A 19,317-nucleotide genomic window follows, 5' to 3' on the forward strand; every position below is an offset into this window, starting at 1 on the left:
TTTGCAGGTTCAATGTGGCTTACAGAGTGTTATTATGACATAGTCATGAGAGGATCTTAGATATATTCGGTGGTAGGACGAAGATATTTGAAGAAAGAGAAGGGAGTATTAAATAGGGTGATGTAGGAGGTGTAATTAGCGGTTTGGGTAGGTTGTGTGGTGATTTGTGCCTTTAAGGGTTCTTTTTGTAGGCTCTATTGAAGAAGAGATGTGTCTTCAAAGATTTGCCAAAGTTGCTTAGATTGTCCATAGTTTTTAGGGCTGGGGGTAACGCAGGGAATGACGGCTGTGTTGGGGAGTGGAAACAGAGATTAACCAATAGGCTTCCTTGCTTACAGTGTAGTTGATTGGGTCACTTCCACTTGTGTGTAGTAATCATCCTGCTGCATGGCCAGAGTTGGAGAGGAGAGGGGGTGCGGCGGAACGGTGAGCGAGCGGCTGCGGGAGGGTGGGTGAGGGGGACAGTGGGCGGGGGGACGGGGTGCAGCGGCAATTTTGTTTGGTTTTGCGTGTATGGGAATGACGGCTGCGTTGGGGAGTGGAAACAGAGATTAACCAATGGGCTTCCTTGATTCATTGAATGTCTGTGCTCCGCCCTAACGTCATCATGTTTGACGTGAGGGCGGGGCAGACACTCATGGGATCTATACAACTACAAATTTAGAACGTTGAAATGTTGGAAGCTTCATTAGAACGTTGGGGTTGTGAATTATGTCTGGATAGGGCGTGGCTGAGGGCGGGTCTATAAGTGAGAGTGACTGGTGCTGACAGCCTAGCCTACCAGCAGTACAGGGCTTCAGTGTTTCCCTGCCACAGAGTGAGCTTCAGAACATTGGAGGTGAGAATTATTTATATAGATAACTAATTAATTGTGCCTATCTTGAAAAGCCGATAGACTATGGGGCCATAGGACAGGTTAAGGAATCAGTGGCCTCTGATAACACCTTGGATAAATTAGGCAGTTGTTCTCAAACTTATTTGGAGAGTGCATACTCAATGAATATGCATGAAAGAAATTTGCATACACTGAAGACAGTGAAAGTCAAATCTGTTTCATTTATATGTATTGCTGATATACTGAAAATCAACTGGCTGGTGCTGTGCAAGGACAGATTTGTAAACCACCGATTGCTCAGGTGCCAAGATCAAACAGCCTGGAAGTCTCCCAGAAGGAGTGAGTTCACATAAACAGCCCTTGTCCTTCTTTCTGCCCTCCTGCTTCACAGTAGGGATGGGCATGGAGAAAACGTTTTGGTTCATTTTCAAGTTTTGGGCCCATTTTCAGACAATAATTTGGTTTGTTTCAAGATATTTCAAGCTCAAGAGCTTTTTAATGTGCGTAATATCACGTGGAAATCAACTTTTCAAACATTTATTCTTAGGCAAATGTGTGTTTAAATTGATTCCGTGCATTGTGGGGCTCATTTTTGAAACAGAAAAATGTACAAAAAGTGTCACAAAGCTGTATTTTGATGTTTTTCTTGCCAAAACATTCAAATGTTTTGATATGCAGTTCGTCAGCAGTGCGTGCAAATCACATGGGGGTGTGTCGAGGGCAGGATTTGGGCATTACTAACACTTGGATGTTTTTCTGCCATAATGGAACAAAACAAAAATGTCCAGGGCTACAATCTAAACGTTTTGGCACAGATGTGAAACAGTACATACAAGCCTTTATGACAGCCTCAGATGTTATAACCAGTCCTAATAGAGCAGCACACAGGTCCCTTGTGTAGCCTAGTGGTCGGTGCAGGGCACTGTAAAGAAGGGGATCCAGGCCCATATTCCACTCTACATGTTACACTTATGGTGGAAAGTGTAAGCCTTCCAAATCTCACCAAAAACCTACTGTACCCACATACAGGTGACCCCTGCAGCCATAAGCCATAAGTATAGATGCCCATAATATTCCTATGGGCGCCTACATGGTTAGCACATGCTAAAAACGCTAGCTCACCTTAATAAACAGAGCCCTTAGACTTTTCGTTTTCAGAAAATGGACCAAAAAAATAAACACACTAGGCACAAACACAACTAGCAAGTGACCATTTTCGAAACAAAAAGCTAAATGTTTTTCTGTTTCGAAAATGGCCATGTATTTCCTATTTGACTTTGGGACATTTAGAGCAAAATATCCACAGTTGGATTTAAACATATCAAAAATACCCATCCACATTAATGAAATTAATGAACTTATTGTAAGCTACCCCAGAGGAACACAGGAGCAAATCTATTAGAACATAAGCACGACGAGCAGGAACCTCTGTGGAAAATAAAAGCACTGCACTTCTGTCTCCACAGCTGCCTGTACCGCCTCCTATTAGAATGGAAACACAACTAGTATAAGACAGAAGAAGGCAGCAGCAGTGACAAGAAGTTATTTACATAACATAGTAGATGACGGCAGAGAAAGACCTGTATGGTCCCATCCAGCCTGCCCAACAAGATAATCTCATATGTGCTACTTTATGTGTATACCTGACCATGATTTGTATCTGCCATTTTCAGGGCACAGACCAGCATTAGCCCCGCCTCCCACCACCGGCTCTGCCACCCAATCTCCGCTAAGCTTCTGAGGAGCCATTCCTTCTGAACAGGATTTCTTTATGTTTATCCCACGCATTTTTTTATTCTGTTACCGTTTTCATCTCCACCACCTCCCGCGGGACGGCACTCCAAGTATCCACCACTCTCTTCGTAAAAAAATACTTCCTGACATTTTTCTTGATTCTGCCCCCCTTCACTCTCATATCATATCCTCTAGTTCTACCGCCCTCCCATCTACGGAAAAGGTTCGTTTGCGGATTAATACCTTTCAAATATATGAACGTCTGCATCATATCACCCCTGTTTCTCCTTTCCTCCAGGGTATACATGTTCAGGTCATCAAGTCTCTCCTCATATGTCTTGTAACACAAATCCCATACCATTTTTGTAGCTTTTCTTTGCACCGCTTCAATTCTTTTCACATCCTTAGCAAGATATGGCCTCCAAAACTGAACACAATACTCCAGTTGGGGTCTCACCAACGACTTATACAGGGGCATCAACACCTCCTTTCTTCTGCTGGTCACATGTCCCTCTATACAGCCTAGCAACCTTCTGGCTACGGCCACCGCCTTGTCACAATGTTTCGTCACCTCAGATCCTCAGATACTATCACACCAAGATCCCTCTCCCCCTCCACACATGTAACATTTAAATGGGGGGGGGGGGGGGGTCACGTGATGCCGTTAGGCTGACTGGATGGTCGTCGGCTCTGCTCCCTCTTACCTGCATTTTAATCCGCAAATTGGAGGGGCCCCCCCCCAGACTTCTTCGGGAGCTGTGAATGGGTCGATTTGTTGCTTCAGGTACCTGCGTCGGGCAGGGCAGGTTTTTATAGTCACCAAGCGCTGTTGACGGGATATGACAGTGAAAACTCCCAGGCCTAGCAGAGAACGCGTGCCAGTAGGGAGTCCCAAAATGGCGGTGCAACAGAATAGTGCCTCAGTGTTTTTATCTTGCAAGAAGAAGCGATACGGGAGCTCACCATGGTATTAGACCAGACTTAGGTTGACGAAATAAAGGAGAATTTTGAGGGCCTAGCATCGCGACTTCAGCTGGCGGAGGAGCGTATCGGCATGCAGGAGGACTAATCAGAGGAGGTGGCGGGTTGACTAGCGGCAGTGGAGGCACAAGCTAAGCAACTAATGCAGCTAACAGACGACATGGAAAATAGGAGCCGGCGTAACAACATAAGAATTATTGGTTTACCAGCTGTGGTGCAGGATAAGGAGCTCCAGGAGTTCCTTGAAAGCTGGCTCCCATCTCACCTGGAAGTGGCCTTACCGCATGGGCTGGTGCACGTGGAGAGTATCCATCGGGTGGGTGTTGCTAGAGATGGAGAACAGCGCCCCAGACCTGCGATTGCAAGAGTTCTAAACTACGCCAATAAGGAGCGGTTGATGCAGGCGTTCAGAGTTAAGCGCTCTGTGGAATACAAAGGAGCTCGGATTCTTTTGTTTCAGGATTATTCTGCTCGTGTGTCTGAACAGCGGAGGCGGATGGGACAACTCTGTAAAACCCTGTTTACCAAAGGCATCCGCTTTGTCATGCTTTACCTTGCGAAGGTCCGAGTGACCCATCATAATAGCACTATCTTTTTCACAGATCCTTCAGAGCTTAAATAATTTATGGATAAGCTGTAATTAGATTTGTTTCAGCTGATGGATTTTGGCAGAAGAATTTCATTTATATTAACCGTTTAACTCCCTCGTTGGGTGAGTTGAGGTTACTGGATTAAACTAGAGAGTCCTGTGGTCACACTGCACAGTGAGTGGAGATCTATAGGGGTCAGTGTTGGCGGCCTGTGAGGGCGGTTTTGAGCTGAAATGCCTGGATTTTTTGCTGTGGTGCTTTCTCTTGTTAAAATTGTGTTTCCATGAGACACTTGTACTATCACCATATACCTGTTCATTTGCCTGATTGCTAGTTGTATTGAAGCTGTTAGATATGTTGAGGGGTGAGAGGAAAGCGTGGTGCAGGTGGGAGGGAGGGAGAAAGGTTGGTGTGAATGGGTTGGAGGACGGGAGAGAGGATGTTGGTCTTGGTGTGTTGGGTGTATGTATGGCTATTGGAAGGGGTTATACTTGCTAAAGGGGGGGTGCTGTTCGTACCCTGGGTCTCCACTCTGGAGTATCAGTGAATGGGTTACCTATCCTGATAGGAATAATCAGGGGAGAAGAAGGCTTCCGGTGGGGGGGGGGGGGGGGGGGGCAGCTGGGAGGCCCATTAGATTTTTTCAAGCTTCAGTGCTTCTGCTGTTGAATTTGATTTGTACAAATATGACTTCGGCTACACTGAGAATTATTTCCCTAAATGTGGATGGGGTTCATTCTCCAATAAAAAGGACAAGGGTTTTACAATACCTAAAACGACTGCATGCTGATGTCACTTTATTGCAGGAAATGCATTTGAACAACATAGAACATGCTAAACTGCGCAGAGATTGGGTTGGGGAAATCTATTATGCTTCTTTCAATGGCCACCAGGGGGGAGTGGCTGTGCTAATCAAAAAATCTTTAGCATTTACACTGCATAGCCTTTACCAATACCCAGAGGGTAGATATGTAGTTATGGCTGGGACGATGCAAGGGTCAAGAGTGGCTCTCTGTAGCTTATATGCCCCTAATACGTACACTCATAGTTTTTTTCACCCAGGTGCGGGCCCGGTTAGCTAGGCTGGATGACTACCCCCTTATCGTAGGGGGAGATTTTAATATTACCAGTGACCGATCTATAGACTGTAAGCCACTGAGGCAGCCTCTTGGGGATCACACTCAAAAAGGAGTTTACATGATCACAGAGCTAGCAGTATTAGACATTTGGCGGTTACTACATGCGGAGGAGCAAAACTTTACTTTTTTTTCGCACCCTCATGGGGTTCACGCTCACTTGGATTATATCCTGATTTCGCCTACATTGCTGCGCTTTGTGGCACAGGTAACCATCGGAGAGGCGGAAGTGTAACCATGCCCCGGTGTGGATGGATGTCGGTTAGGGGGAGGGGGTTAGGTCTCCGCGGTGGCGCATGAATCCGGCCCTCTATTAAAGCCCTGAATTTAAGTCATATCTTAAGAAAGTTTGGTTAGAATACTTGGATGAGAATCGAGTGGAAGATGTGGGTCCACGGGTTTTTTGGGAGGCGACCAAGGTAGTGATTAGGGGTAGGATAATTGCTTTTACCTCAGCACTTTACAAGAAACGGGAACAAGCCACCTTAGAGAGGGCGGATAAGCTGAGGGGAACACAACATCTTTTACTTTCCCAACCCTCAGAACAGCATCGGCTTGCATACTTGGAATACAAAAAGGAGCTGCAAAAATTATTGGATGATCGAGCTTTATACGTTAAGTCATACAAGTATAGACTACATAGGTGGGGAAACAAAACCAGGAAGCTATTGGCCTCTCTGGTGAAGGCCTGCTCTGCTAAAAGTTATATTGCTAAGACCAAAGATTCAGAAGGGAAATATCACCATACTCAGCTTGCCATACAGCAAGAGTTCTCCCGTTTCTATACATCATTATATGATAAGGGTTCTTCCTCAGGGCCGTTGCGAGAGGAATTTTTTCACCATCTACAGTTACCGACTCTCACAGAGAAGCAAGTGGGTGTGCTCAACGCGCCGTTAACCGGGGAGGAGGTCCAAAGGGCAATTAAAGGGCTTAAACTGGCAAAGGCCCTTGGTCCGGATGGGCTAGGCACAGAGTTTTACAAAATTCTTCAGGATCTCCTTATTCCGCTTTTTGTCTGCTTGTGCGAGGATATGAGACTCTCAGGTAATGAGCTCAACTCTTAATCATGTCTATATTACGGTGTTGCCAAAGCTGGGGAAAGATCCTGAATTGATGGGCTCTTACCGGCCTATATCACTAATAAACCAAGATTTAAAGATCCTGGCCAGGGTACTGGCGGCGCGGCTGGGGGGGGGGGGGTCCTCCCCCATCTTGTACATCTTGATCAAGTGGGATTTGTGCTGGGCAGATTTGCTTCAGCTAATATTCTAAAAGTTTGTAGGATTTTAAGGGAGGGAGTAGGGCGCCCAGGGATATGATTTTAGCCAGTCTGGACGCAGAGAAGGCATTTGACAAAATTTTATAGGACTATCTGTTCTGGGTCTTGGAACAGTTCGGTATTTCAGGAGCCTTCTTACAATGGGTACGGATGCTATACAGTAATCCTACAGCTCAACTTCTCATCGATGATGCCCTAACTGAGTCATTCTCCCTGGGTCGTGGTACAAGACAGGGATGCCCACTTTCGCCCCTTCTGTTTGTGCTTTCTTTGGAACCTTTGGCAGCTAAGATTCGACAAGCGGGGGATCTAGAGGGCGTGAGAGTAGGAGAATGTGAATATCGGGTGAACTTATTCGCTGATGATATGTTGCTGCTCTTGAGCAACGCTTCGGTTATGCTGCCCCTTGTCATGAAGCTTATAAGTGCTTTTGGAGATTTTGCAGGATTACGAATTAACTTTGGGAAATCGGAGGCTCTGCTATTAGTGACCCCTGTAGAAGTAATACCATTGTTGACTTCCCTTTGGTGTGGGCTCGAACTGGGATAAAATACCTGGGGGTTTATTTAAGTGCTGATTACGAATGGATTTACAGGAAGAATGTTATAGAGAGAATTGAGCACATACGTCGATTGTGTGTGCACTGGAACTACCTTCCAGTGAATTTCTTAGGTCGGGTAGTGCTGGTAAAAAAGTGCTTCTACCGAAATTATTGTACCCTCTGCAGATGATACCCATATGGGTTCGTCAGCAGGAGGAAAGTTTATACCGTAGTATTATTAGCTAATTTATATGGCATTCTAAGCGACCCCGCATTACTTTTACAAAACTAACGCAGGATAGATCTAAGGGGGGTGTACGTCTTCCAGACCTAAAGCATTACAATGTTGCATTGTTGGTCAGATGGGTACACGAAATCCATACACTGAATGCTAAATATGCTATGCCAGGTTTCTAGCAAAGTTGGTGCGCCCCTCTTGATGCATTCTTTGTTTTGCAGGGTCGGGGACGATGGAAGGGAGGTAAAGTTAGAAAGAATCAGTTTGTATTAGCTTTAAGTAAGGCCTGGAATTGGTGGAGGATCTCAGTGTGGGGTGCGGGGAAGGTTTACCTGTTTCTATCTCTGATCAATAATCCGGATTTTCCTGCGGGCATGGGGCAGGGTACTTTCCAACGCTGGGCGAGGGGAGGTTGTCGTTACTTGGAGCACTTGACAGAGTTGGGGGGGGGGGGGGGTCATCCTTCCCTACCTTTGATCAAATCAAGCGAGCGTAGAGCCTAACTCTCAATTTTTACAATTCAGAGACTACTTTAACTCTGTGGTGCGCTTGGTGGGGTCCCAGGTGGCCTTCACAAAAATTGATAATCTGTTTTTAAACATGCCTGCTCCCTCCAATGGGCTTTCTCAGTGGAGCCGCCTGATAAGAGATCATAGGACTGCAGCTTGTTTGGAGGGATTAGCTGCGGGTTGGAGTATGGATTTGGGTGAAACGATCTCTCAGGACATTATGAGGGGGGCGTTTGAAATAATTACTAGGATTACAGTAAATGCTGCTCTTCAGGTTATACAATATAAAGTATTGCACAGAGTATATATACCTTTACACCCACAGTACTCACACTTCAACAATATAATCAAATTTACATATAAAGTACTGTGGGTGTAAAGGTAGAATATTTGTACTCTAGTAGGTATTATTTACCCCGGAAATTAAATAATTGGTTACACATAGAGTATATATAACCAGATAGAGGGGGAAAGTGTTGGACTTATGGGAAGATAATGGGTGTATAAAATGTCACTCGGCCACGGCCAATTTTATTCATTCGTTCTTGGAGTGCCCGTTGCTTTCACAGTTGTGGCGGTCATTGAGGGCACATTGGGGCGCCCATTTGAGTGGACATACAGAGCGATTTTATTGTGTGATGAGGGGCAGCTGCAGGAAGAAGGATTAAATGAAGCACAGTGTCAGTATTTTAACAGCTGTTTTATTAATAAAATAGTGTATTTTGCAGCAATGGGCAGATCCTACCCCCCTAATGCAAGAAATGGCGCAATGGATCTCGCTGCAATACTCTTTCAATGTCCAGCAGACATAAGATCTATCGGGAAAATTTGGGAAAGGTATTCTAGCATGTATATGAAAGAGGGTGACGTAGCAACTTAGGTGTTCTGGGGTGGAGACCTGGGGGGGGGTTCAAGGGTGGGGGAAAGGGGAGAAAATGTCAAGGGAGAATGGACCCTGTGTTAATCGTTAAGATTCATATTAAATACTCTTGTATGTGCAAAGGATAATGGTGGCTGTATAGCTGCCTGCTGTTTGTATGTATTGCTGCTGTTTGTTTATGGAGGATTGATATCTTTGCATTTGTTCCTTCTTCCATTGACTCAATAAAGAAAATTAAAAAAAAAATAACATTTAAATGTGTGGAGGGGCCTTTTCAAAAGGAAGTTCAAGTTACAATGTCCCAAACGGACATCTAGGGTTACCATATTTGCCATGACAAAAAAAAAAAAAAAAAAAAAAAGACACAAAATATAATTCAACCCCACCCCTTCACACCCCCACATGCCCCTGTCACACTCTTACACAGCAGTGTCAACTTGACCCCCCCAAGAAAGCCAGATTCCCTCCCTCTCCCCCCATTATGTCCCCTCCCCAAATTTCTTCCAGCCTCCCTCCACCCACTTTTTTTTTTTACAGCTCCCTCCCTCCCTCTAACCACATGACTCCATTCACATCCCTTCCCTTCCCTTCCCCTCCTGTACCTTGGTGGTCTAATCAACTCTTTGGGGCAGGAAAGAGCCCCCTCTTTCCTGCCTGGTGCTGCTGGAGACCTCTCGCTCCCGGTGCTGCTTCAAAATGGCAGCCAAGAGTTCAAGCAGAGACCTTGCAAGACTTCTGTGGAAGTATCACGAGGCCACCGCTTGAACTCTCGGCTGCCATTTTGAAGTGGTGTCAGGAGAAAGAGATCATGATCTGAAGCAGTGCCAGGCAGGAAAAAGGAGGCTTCTTCCTGCCCCAAAGAGGCCATTAGACCACCAGGGCACAACAATAAGGTACAGGAGGGGAGGGGAGGACATCCTGCAGCCCACCCACCCGCAAACCCAGAAATACAGGCAGACTGGCAAAACCCGCCCGGGCACCCCGCGATGTCCTCAAAAAGAGGACATGTCCGGGTAAAAACAAACATATGGCAACCCTACATCCATCTCACATGTATTTTTGAACAGGATACAGCCCATTTGAAAATATGTGAGATGGACGTCCATGCGCAAGAAAAACCCAACATGAACAAATGTCCAAATTTTCAAAGAGGGAAAACAAGGGACGTGGATGTCTGTTCTTAGAAAATGGCCACACAGATTATCTATGCAGAGCAGAGGGTCAGCCTAGTGGTTAGTTTAGTAAACCAAGGGACCCAGGTTCAAATCCCACTTTATTTTATTTTATTTTTTTTAAATTATGAGCCTGCCAGCATCAGGGATGATCATGACTGAGTTTAATTATCAAAATTTCAGGTTAAATGATGGTGTGGACAAGGTTATATACCCTTGTGCTGCCCTGTCCCCCCCCCCCCCCCCCAGCCTTCCACCTCTCTTCCTGCTCCCACCAGACATCAACTTTCCCTCACACCTAGCCCTCTATCTCTTCTGGGGTTCAGCTCCCTCATTCTTCTTTATACAATGACAGCAACAGCAGCAGGCACTGCAAGGAATAAATGTGCTTTTTGTTTCATGAATAGATAGATAGTAGATAGATAGATAATGAGACCTAAGCAGAGTTAACTGTTTTTACTGTTTGTCTAAGAGTTTTTACTGAAAAGGATTTCAGTATACAAGAAGAAACTAAGGGCCCTGTTTACTAAGTCGTGCTAGAGGTGTGTTAGCATTTTTAGCACTCGCTAAGCATTAGCGCGTGCTAACCGTGTAGACGGCCATAATATTCCTATGGGTGTCTACACGGTTAGGGCGTGGTAATTTTTAGAATACACTAAAAATGCTAGCACACCTTAGTAAACAGGGCTCTAAAAAAATAACATCTTGTAGAACCATATACTAACAGTACAAATTATAGTATATATTCATAAGATTGAATTATAATGAGCCCCATAGTTTATGATAGAAGACAAAGACCCGCATGGTCCAACTAGTCTGCTCCGTAAGGCAGCCAGAGGAGTGGCCTAATGGTTAGTGCAGCGGGATGTGGACCTGGGGAACCGGGTTCAATTTCCACTGCTGACCGTTAAGATCCTGGGGAACCAGGTTCAATTCTCTCTACAGCTCCATGTGACCCTAGGCAAGTCACTTAGCCCTCCATTGCCCCAGGTACATCTAGCCCCGTCTTTGGCCGTTTTCAAGTCCAGACTAAAAGTCCACCTCTTTGACGCTGCTTTTGACTCCTAACCACTACTCACGTGCCCTGTCTTTTTATCCCCACCTCTTTATTCCCTTACCTCTTAGTTTTTCTGTCTGTTTACCTGTCTTATTTAGATTGTAAGCTCTTTGAGCAGGGACTATCTTTTCGTGTATGGTGTACAGCGCTGCGTATGCCTTGTAGCACTATAGAAGTGATAAGTAGTAGTAGTAGTAGGTACAATATACCTAGATTGTTAGCCCATCTGGGACAGTGCAAGTACCTGAATAGTTATAAGATGTAAACCGTTCTGATTTGCTATGCAAGAAGTGACAGTATAGAAAATAAATAAACGATAAACAAAACGATTCATGCCACTCCTTGCAGATTACACTCCATCATGATCAAATACTGGCATAACAAATACGGCAATCACACAATCATGGAAAAGTTATTCTATAATTTTGGATAGACACATTCATTGTCACTTCTTGAATAAACCAGTATCCAACAACAATTCTCCAGCCTTGCTGCTGGCACTGCCTCCCGAATGGCTATTCTGGTTTATTTTTAGGCTACGCGGCTCTTGGCAAGTTTGAGTCATGCAGCGTTCAAAAACTCCCACGCTATTCGCATTAGACTAAACAGTGAAAGAGTTTGGACACCTCATGGCTCTAAGTTTGAGAGACAATGCTGGAAGAAAACGGATCAGCTGTTATAGAAGCAGCGACGAAATGGCCGCAAGAGTCTGGGAAAAGTGAGGGGGAAATAAACTGGGGAGAGATCCAGATTGGAGGATGATGGCTGGGACTGAAACTAATTGGGATGAGGCTGGGGAAGAAAAGTATAGGGGAGAGAAGCTGGGCTGAGGGGGTGAGAATGAGGTTGTTTTAGCTATGTGTGCTTCTGACACTGACGGGAGACCCGCTCCAGATTGCTGGGTACCAATTACTTTGTCCATCAGTGGTCATTGCTCTAACATTGAAGTCTTTTTGCCAAACTGGCCCTTGCTTGAAAAATAGTGAAGATTACTGGTCTACAGGTTCTGTCACCTTAAGGTTCCTTTCTTTATCTGCAGACATTTCCTGTTACAAGTTCAAATACAGCCCAGGTCGAGCTTAAAAAGGTGGCCTATCTGAAATTAGTTCCAGGGGACATTGCAAATGCTGCTCACATTACAGCCCCCATCATATTCCTACCCATCTAGCAATCATTATGCACACCAATCTGCCACAGAAACAAGAGAGAAAAGAGTGACAAACCAATGCTTTAGGATGCACTGGGCGGATGTATTAACCTTGCATTACAGTCATGCACTAAAGGATTAGGGCATTATTTCCTAATGCACGCATGTAGTAACCAAATAGTATGCAAATACGTTTTGCACAAATTATGTGTGCATACATGGAAGAGCACAGTGGAAGTATGTGCTCATGGGTCTGCATAAGCAGCAGCTAGATTTTGCACACAAAGTTATATTGACATGTATGCTGGAATGTTATTCTGCACATAAAGTTATATGGTTGGTATTTCAAAAAATAGGAATTGCATGTGTATACATATGTGCATGTGCTAGAATTCTCTTCTGTGCAGAAATGTGCAGTCCAATCTCAAGGGATAGTGGCTGCCTGAGCCAACTTGCATAGGTGGTGTCCCCTACACCATTGCTTCACTTCCAGTGCTCCCTCCCTCCCTCCATGGGTTCATCATCTCCCCCCCACCATTCAGTCCAGTCTCTCTCACTCACTCGTTTGTCCCCCTCCCCCACCTCTCTCACTCTCCTCCAGTCCTGTAAAGTTTACGTCAGTTGCTGGTGGCAGCAGCAGCATGACAGTCTGCCTTCGGCCAGCCCCTGGGTGTTCCCTCTGCCATGTCCCACCCACCATGAAATTGCATCAGAGGAGGCAAGACGCAGCAGAGGGAAGACCCAGGGGCCAGCCAAAGGCAGCCTGTCATGTTGCTGCTGTTGCTGCTGGCAACCGACATAAATTTTACAAAACTGGAGGGGAGTGATAGAGGTGACGGAGCAGTGCCGGACCTGTGGGGAGAGACTGGACTGGAGGAGAAAAGGCTATACCTGTAGACCAGGTGAGATCAGAGGCTGGGTATTTTGGTGCCCTTAATCACTGGCGCCCTGAGCCAGAGCCTCACTTGGTCCAATGATTAAGCTAACCCTGAGTCTAGTGCTTTACATTCGTAGCTGTGGCATCAACAAACACTCTCGAATCTTAATGAACGAGCCAGTTTACACATTTATCTATCTATTTGGAGGGGGTAGGCAGGGATGGGTAATGGATATTGATGTGCTAATCAGCCAAGGGTTCCTTTTACAAAGGCGTGCTAGCATTTTTAGCGTGCGCTAAACGTTAGACACGCCCATATATTCTTATGGGTGTCTCTAGCGTTTAGCGTGCGCTAATTTCAAGGGTACTCAAAGAAGTCAAACATGAAATTGCTGATTTGCTGTTAGTAATATTGTTAGTAATAATGTTGTTAAAATCGTCCATAGTACCTGAAGATTGGAGGGTGATGAAATTACAGACTGGTAAGCCTGACGTCAGTCCCGGGTAAAATAGCGGAAAATATTGTAAAGAATAAAATTAGAGAACACGTAGACAAACATGGTTTAATGGGACAGAGTCAGCATGGGTTCAGCCGAGAGAAGTCTTGCCTCACTAATTTGCTTCATTTCTTTGAAGACGTAAATAAACATGTGGATAAAAGTGAGCTTGTTTATGTACTGTATCTAGATTTTCAGAAATCTTTTGATAAAGTTCCTCAAGAGAGCCTCATGAGAAAATTAGAGAGTCATGGTTCTGGTGTGGATTAGGAATTGGTTCTTGGACAGAAAACAGAGGATAGGGTTAAATGGTCATTTCTCTCAATGGAGGAGGGTGGAGTGCCGCAGGGATCTGTATTGGGACCGGTGCTATTTAACATATTTATAAATGATATGGAAATTGGAACAATGAATGCGGTGATTAAATTTGCAGATGACATAAAACTATTCAAGGTTGTTAAAACACATGCAGACTGTGAAATATTACAGGAAGACCTTAGGAAACTGGAAGACTGGGCACCCAAATTGCAGATGAAATTTAATGTGGACAAATGCAAGGTGATGCACATTGGAAAGAACAATCCAAATCATAGTTACCTGATGCTAGGGTCCACCTTGGGAACAGCAACCAAGAAAAAGGTCTAGGTGTTGTCGTAGATAATACGCTGAAATCTTCTGCTCAATGTGCGGTGGCGGACAAAAAAACCAACAGGATGCTAGGAATTATTAGGAAAGGGATGATGAATAAGACCAAAAATGTTATAATGCCTTTGTATCGCTCTATGGTGCGACCGCATCTTGAGTATTGTGTTCAGTTCTCGTTGCCGTATCTCAAAAAAGATATAGCAGAATTAGAAAAGGTTCAAAGAATAGCGACCAAAATGATAAAGGGGATGAAACTCCTCTCGTATGAGGAAGGGTTAAAGAGGTTAGGGCTCTTTAGCTTGGGAAAGAGATGGATGAGGGGAGATAAGATTGAGGTCTACAAAATCCTGAGTGGAGTAGAACGAGTAGAAGTACGTCGATTTTTTTTTAATGTTCCAAAAGTACAAAGACTAGGGGACACTCAAGGAAGTTACATGGAAATACTTTTAAAACAAATAGGAGGAAATATTTTTTCACTCAATGAACAGTTAAGCTCTGGAACTCTTTGCCAGAGGATATGGTAACAGCGGTTAGCATATCTGGGTTTAAAAAAAAGGTTTGGCCAAGTTCCTGGAGGAAAAGTCCATAGTCTACTATTGAGACAGACATGGGGAAGCAACTGCTTGCCCTGGGATTGATAGCATGGAATGTTGCTGCTAATTGGGTTTCTGCCAGATACTTGTGACCTGACTTGGCCACAGTTTGGAAAACAGGATACCGGGTTAGCTGGACCATTGGTCTGGCCTAATATGACTACTCTTATGTAAGGCTCACATTAGATCACACTAAGCCCATTTCTTAAAACAGCTTAGCAAAAGGTTCCCTAAGTTTTTACTCTTCCTCAGACCAGGTGTTAAAGCCCCGACACGATAGAAGTGTGTGTGCTTGCCTTCAGGCCAAACATTTTTTCATATCTGGCTTTAATAGTTAATATCTTCATTACCATGGCATTTAATTGATGTTGGTGGGACTGTTTGTGCATGCGCACACACACATTTTATTACCGTACATTGGCCCCATAGTAAGATCATCACAATACAGCAGCAAACAAGGCAAAGGCTGGCCCACAAAACAACAGATGCTTACTACCACTACGTAAAATTAAAAAAAAAAAAAAAAACTACCCCTTTAGCGTGCTAAGAAACTTAATTGCAAGTAGAGAAAAAATTACAAAAAAGCACGTTAGCTGACTTTGACTCAAATGTAAGAGCCATAGCGGCAAACAATAAACCTAAGAAGTGCAAGGCTACTAATTACGCTGTGGCAGGGGCACTGGAACAATTTTTATAAGAGATTGCTGAAAAAACCGGTTTTCACCCCTCCCTATAACAGAAGCCGCTACCCCAGTTGCAGGATATCTTAAGTAGACAGTAAGGATACTGATCAAGCCTTCTGTTTTGAGACTGCAAGCTCGTTCTGTGTCAGGCCTCCAACAGAACCTTTAGTTAAATTCCACAGTTTCTGGTAACAAACTAAGCACATTTTGCATAAAAGAAAGTTAAATTACTTACCAAGGAAAAAAATACCAAATTCAGAATCTTCAGACGTATCATCATTGTCCTTCTCTCCGACATGCCTGCACTTGTCACCAAAGTGAAACTAAGATTTACAAGAACTCCTCCACCAGTAAGTCAAAGCCACACCCTCAGAAACGCCCCTCTTTAAGGAAGCACTATGGAAAAATGACTTAAGTCACTGTGTGATGCAATAAAGGTCTCTCTTTTTAGGTCTGAGTCCATAATCTCTGAAAAAGTCCCTCCACCAGGAATTTTTAAATCAATTAACAAATATTTTATGCCACATTGAACAAATTGGTTGGCAGGCTTGCAGAGAGACACAGACAGGCCTGGGCAGCACCACTACCCCCACCTGGGCTGCTGCCACTGCGATGCAACCCCCCCCCCCCCCCCCCACACACACACACACACACACACACACACACAGGCTGCTGCCCCCACCCCTTACCTTACCTTCCTGTGTCTGCTCCTCTCTGTCTGCACTAACATGATAACCTGGGTCCCACACATAGGATCAGGAGAGGACAATCACCTGGGTCCTGGCACACAGAAGCAGGAGATACAGACCTAGAAGCAGGCAGGCAGGAAGAAGGTTCTGCTCCCTTGGAACCTTGCCGGCACTGGAGGCCCCCTTGGAAGTTGGGCCCTGGGAATCTTGCCCCCCTCCTCTCTGCGTCTCTGCTGGTTGGCAAAAAAACAAGCTGATGACATGATGATGATCATGATGATTAAACCCAAGGCACCTGAAAAGTAGGGTTACTAGATTTTCATTTTGCAAATTTGGGACACCCAGGTGGGGCAGGGTGGGGCCAGAAGCATAGCCAGGTTGTGACGCCAGGGGGAGCAAAGAGGCATGCATGCACACTGCATGGGCAAGCACACGCACTGTGTAGGTGTGATGGACCACCGGAAAAATAGGCACCATCGCCGTCCGAAGTCTGTTTGGGGGAGCAGTCGCTCTCTTGGTGCCACACCTAGCTATGCCTCTGGGTGGGGCCGCGCATGGGCAATTTTCCACCATAAAAATTTTGTGGAAGCTCATTTTCTAAGCATATAGACTTACAAAGTTACATAGGCTCATTTTCGAAAGAGAAGGACACCCATCTTTTGACACAAATCGGAAGATGAGCGTCCTCACAGGGTCACCCAAATCGGTATAATCGAAAGCCGATTTTGGGCGTCCCGAACTGCTTTCCGTCACAGGGACAACCAAAGTTCACGGGGACGTGTCAGAGGCGTAGCGAAGGCGGGACTTGGGCATGCCTAACACATGGGCGTCCTCGACCCATAATGGAAAAAAAAAGGGCATCCCTGACCAGCACTTGGGTGAGTTTACCTGGTCCTGTTTTTTTTACGACCAAGGCACAAAAAGGTACCCGAACCGACCAGATGACCACCGGAATCGGGGATGACCTCCCCTTACTCCCCCAGTGGTCACTAACCCCCTCCCACCCTCAAAAAAAAACTTTTAAAAATATGTTTTGCCAGCCTGTATGCCAGCCTCAAATGTCATACTCAGGGCCTTCACAGCAGTATGCAGGTCCCTGGAGCAGTTTTAGTGGGTGCAGTGCACTTCAGGCAGGCAGACCCAGGCCCATCCCCCATACCTGTTACACCTGTGGTGGTAAATGTGAGCCCTTCAAAACCCACTCGAAATCCACTGTACCAACATCTAAGTGCCCCCCTTCACCTGTAAGGGCTATGGTAGTGGTGTACAGTTGTGGGTTTTGGGGGTCTCAGCACACAAGGTAAGAGAGCTATGTACCTGGGAGCAATTTCTGAAGTCCACTGCAGTGCCCCTAGGGTGCCCAGTTGGTTTCTTGGCATGTCAGGGGGACCAGTGCACTACGACTGTTGGCTCCTCCCACGACCAAATGGCTTGGATTTGGTCGTTTCTGAGATGGGCGTCCTCGGTTTCCATTATTGCTGAAAATCAGGGATGACCATCTCTAAGGTCGACCTAAATTTCGCGATTTGGGCGTCCCCGACCGTATTATCGAAATGAAAGATGGACGTTTTGCTGTTTCGAAAATGGCTATATTTGCTATTCGGATTCTGGACATTTTGAGCAAAACATCCAAAGTTGGACTTAGACATCATATCAAAAATGCCCCTCCATATAACTTTGAAAACAAGCACCTTGGAGGGGCATAATCGAAAGGGGCGCCCAAGTTTTCCTGAGGACGTCCTTGCAGGACGTCCCTGTGAAGGGGCAGGGAAACCCGTATTATCCAAACAAGATGGACGCCCACCTTTCATTTTGCGAAATTTAGTCAACCTTAGAGATGGTCGTCCCCGATTTTCGGCGATAATGGAAACTGAGGACGCCCATCTCAGAAACGACTAAATTCAAGCCATTTGGTCATGGGAGGAGCCAGCAGTCATAGTGCACTAGTCCCCCTGACATGCTAAGACACCAACCGGGCACCCTAGGTGGCACTGCAGTGGACTTCAGAAATTGCTCCCAGGTGCATAGGTCCCTTACCTTGAGTGTTGAGCCCCCAACCCCCCCCCCCAAACCCACTCCCCACAACTGTACACCACTACCATAGCCCTAAGGGGTGAAGGGGGGCACTTGCATGTGAGTACAGTGGGTTTGTGGTGGGTTTTGAAGGGCTCACATTTATCACCACAAGTGTAACAGGTAGGGGGGGGGGAATGGGCCTGGGTCCGCCTGCCTGAAGCGCACTGCACCCACTAAAACTGCTCCAGGGACCTGCATACTGCTGTCATGGAGCTGGGTATGACATTTGAGGCTGGCAAAAAATATTTTTTAAAGTTTTTTTTTAGGGTGGGAGTGGGTTAGTGACCACTGGGAGAGTAAGGGGAGGTCATCCCCGATTCCCTCAGTGGTCATCTGGTCAGTTTGGGCACCTTTTTGAGGCTTGGTCGTAACAAAAAAAGGACCAAGTAAAGTCGCCCAAGCGCTGGTCAGGGATGTCCTTCTTTTTTCCATTATGGGTTGAGGATGCCCATGTGTTAGGCACGCCACAGTCCCGCCTTCACTGCGCTTCTGCCACGCCCCCATGAACTTTGGTCATCCCTGCAACGGAAAGCAGTTGAGGACGCCCAAAATCGGCTTTCGATTATACCAATTTGGGCGACCCTGGGAGATGGATGCCCATCTCCCAATTTGTGTCGAAAGATGGACGCCCTTCTCTTTCGAAAATAAGCCTGCTAATCTACTTAAAATATATCCTTTTCCTGTATATCTTAAAAGTACATTCTTTAAAAATATCTTGGCTCCTACTTAGGTTGGGTGACATGTCCCACATAAATGAAAATTAATTATGCAATGAAAAATGCAAATCAGCTGACAATATCCAGCATATAAAGTCCAAACAAAAAAACAGCACCACGGGCCTTTAAAAATGGAACACAGTTCTTTAATGAATGAGCCTTGACAAAAAGACCCGACACGGGCCGTGTTTCGGTGACTAGCACCTGCATCAGGGGTCACAGTGATGACGTGGAAAACTTGGGGAATAACTCGAATATATTCCTCTACAATATATTATTCCTTACCCCACGTCTCATATAGTAAAAGCTACAAAGCAACAAGGCACTTTCACTTTCTGTTTGGATACAGAAAGTGCTGCTTTTTTGTTTGGACTTTAATTTGTACTTCGTTCCCTCTCTTTTGTTATATCCAATATCCAACATATAAACATTATGTGAG

The 19,317-nt window shown here is 45.4% G+C and overlaps 1 protein-coding gene across 1 annotated transcript in view; it reads right to left on the reverse strand.

The window, feature by feature from the left end:
• Positions 1-15,699, reverse strand: part of FAS (Fas cell surface death receptor) — a 69,389-nt gene extending 53,690 nt beyond the window's left edge. The window contains exon 1 of the mRNA XM_030204825.1: positions 15,633-15,699. Within this exon, the coding sequence (XP_030060685.1) occupies positions 15,633-15,695 (63 nt within the window). The 5' untranslated portion in view covers positions 15,696-15,699. The remainder of the gene's footprint in view (positions 1-15,632) is intronic.
• Between the last annotated feature and the right edge of the window lie 3,618 nt (positions 15,700-19,317).

The sequence above is a fragment of the Microcaecilia unicolor genome, chromosome 5 (assembly GCF_901765095.1).
Source record: "Microcaecilia unicolor chromosome 5, aMicUni1.1, whole genome shotgun sequence".
Classification (NCBI taxonomy): Eukaryota; Metazoa; Chordata; class Amphibia; order Gymnophiona; family Siphonopidae; genus Microcaecilia; species Microcaecilia unicolor.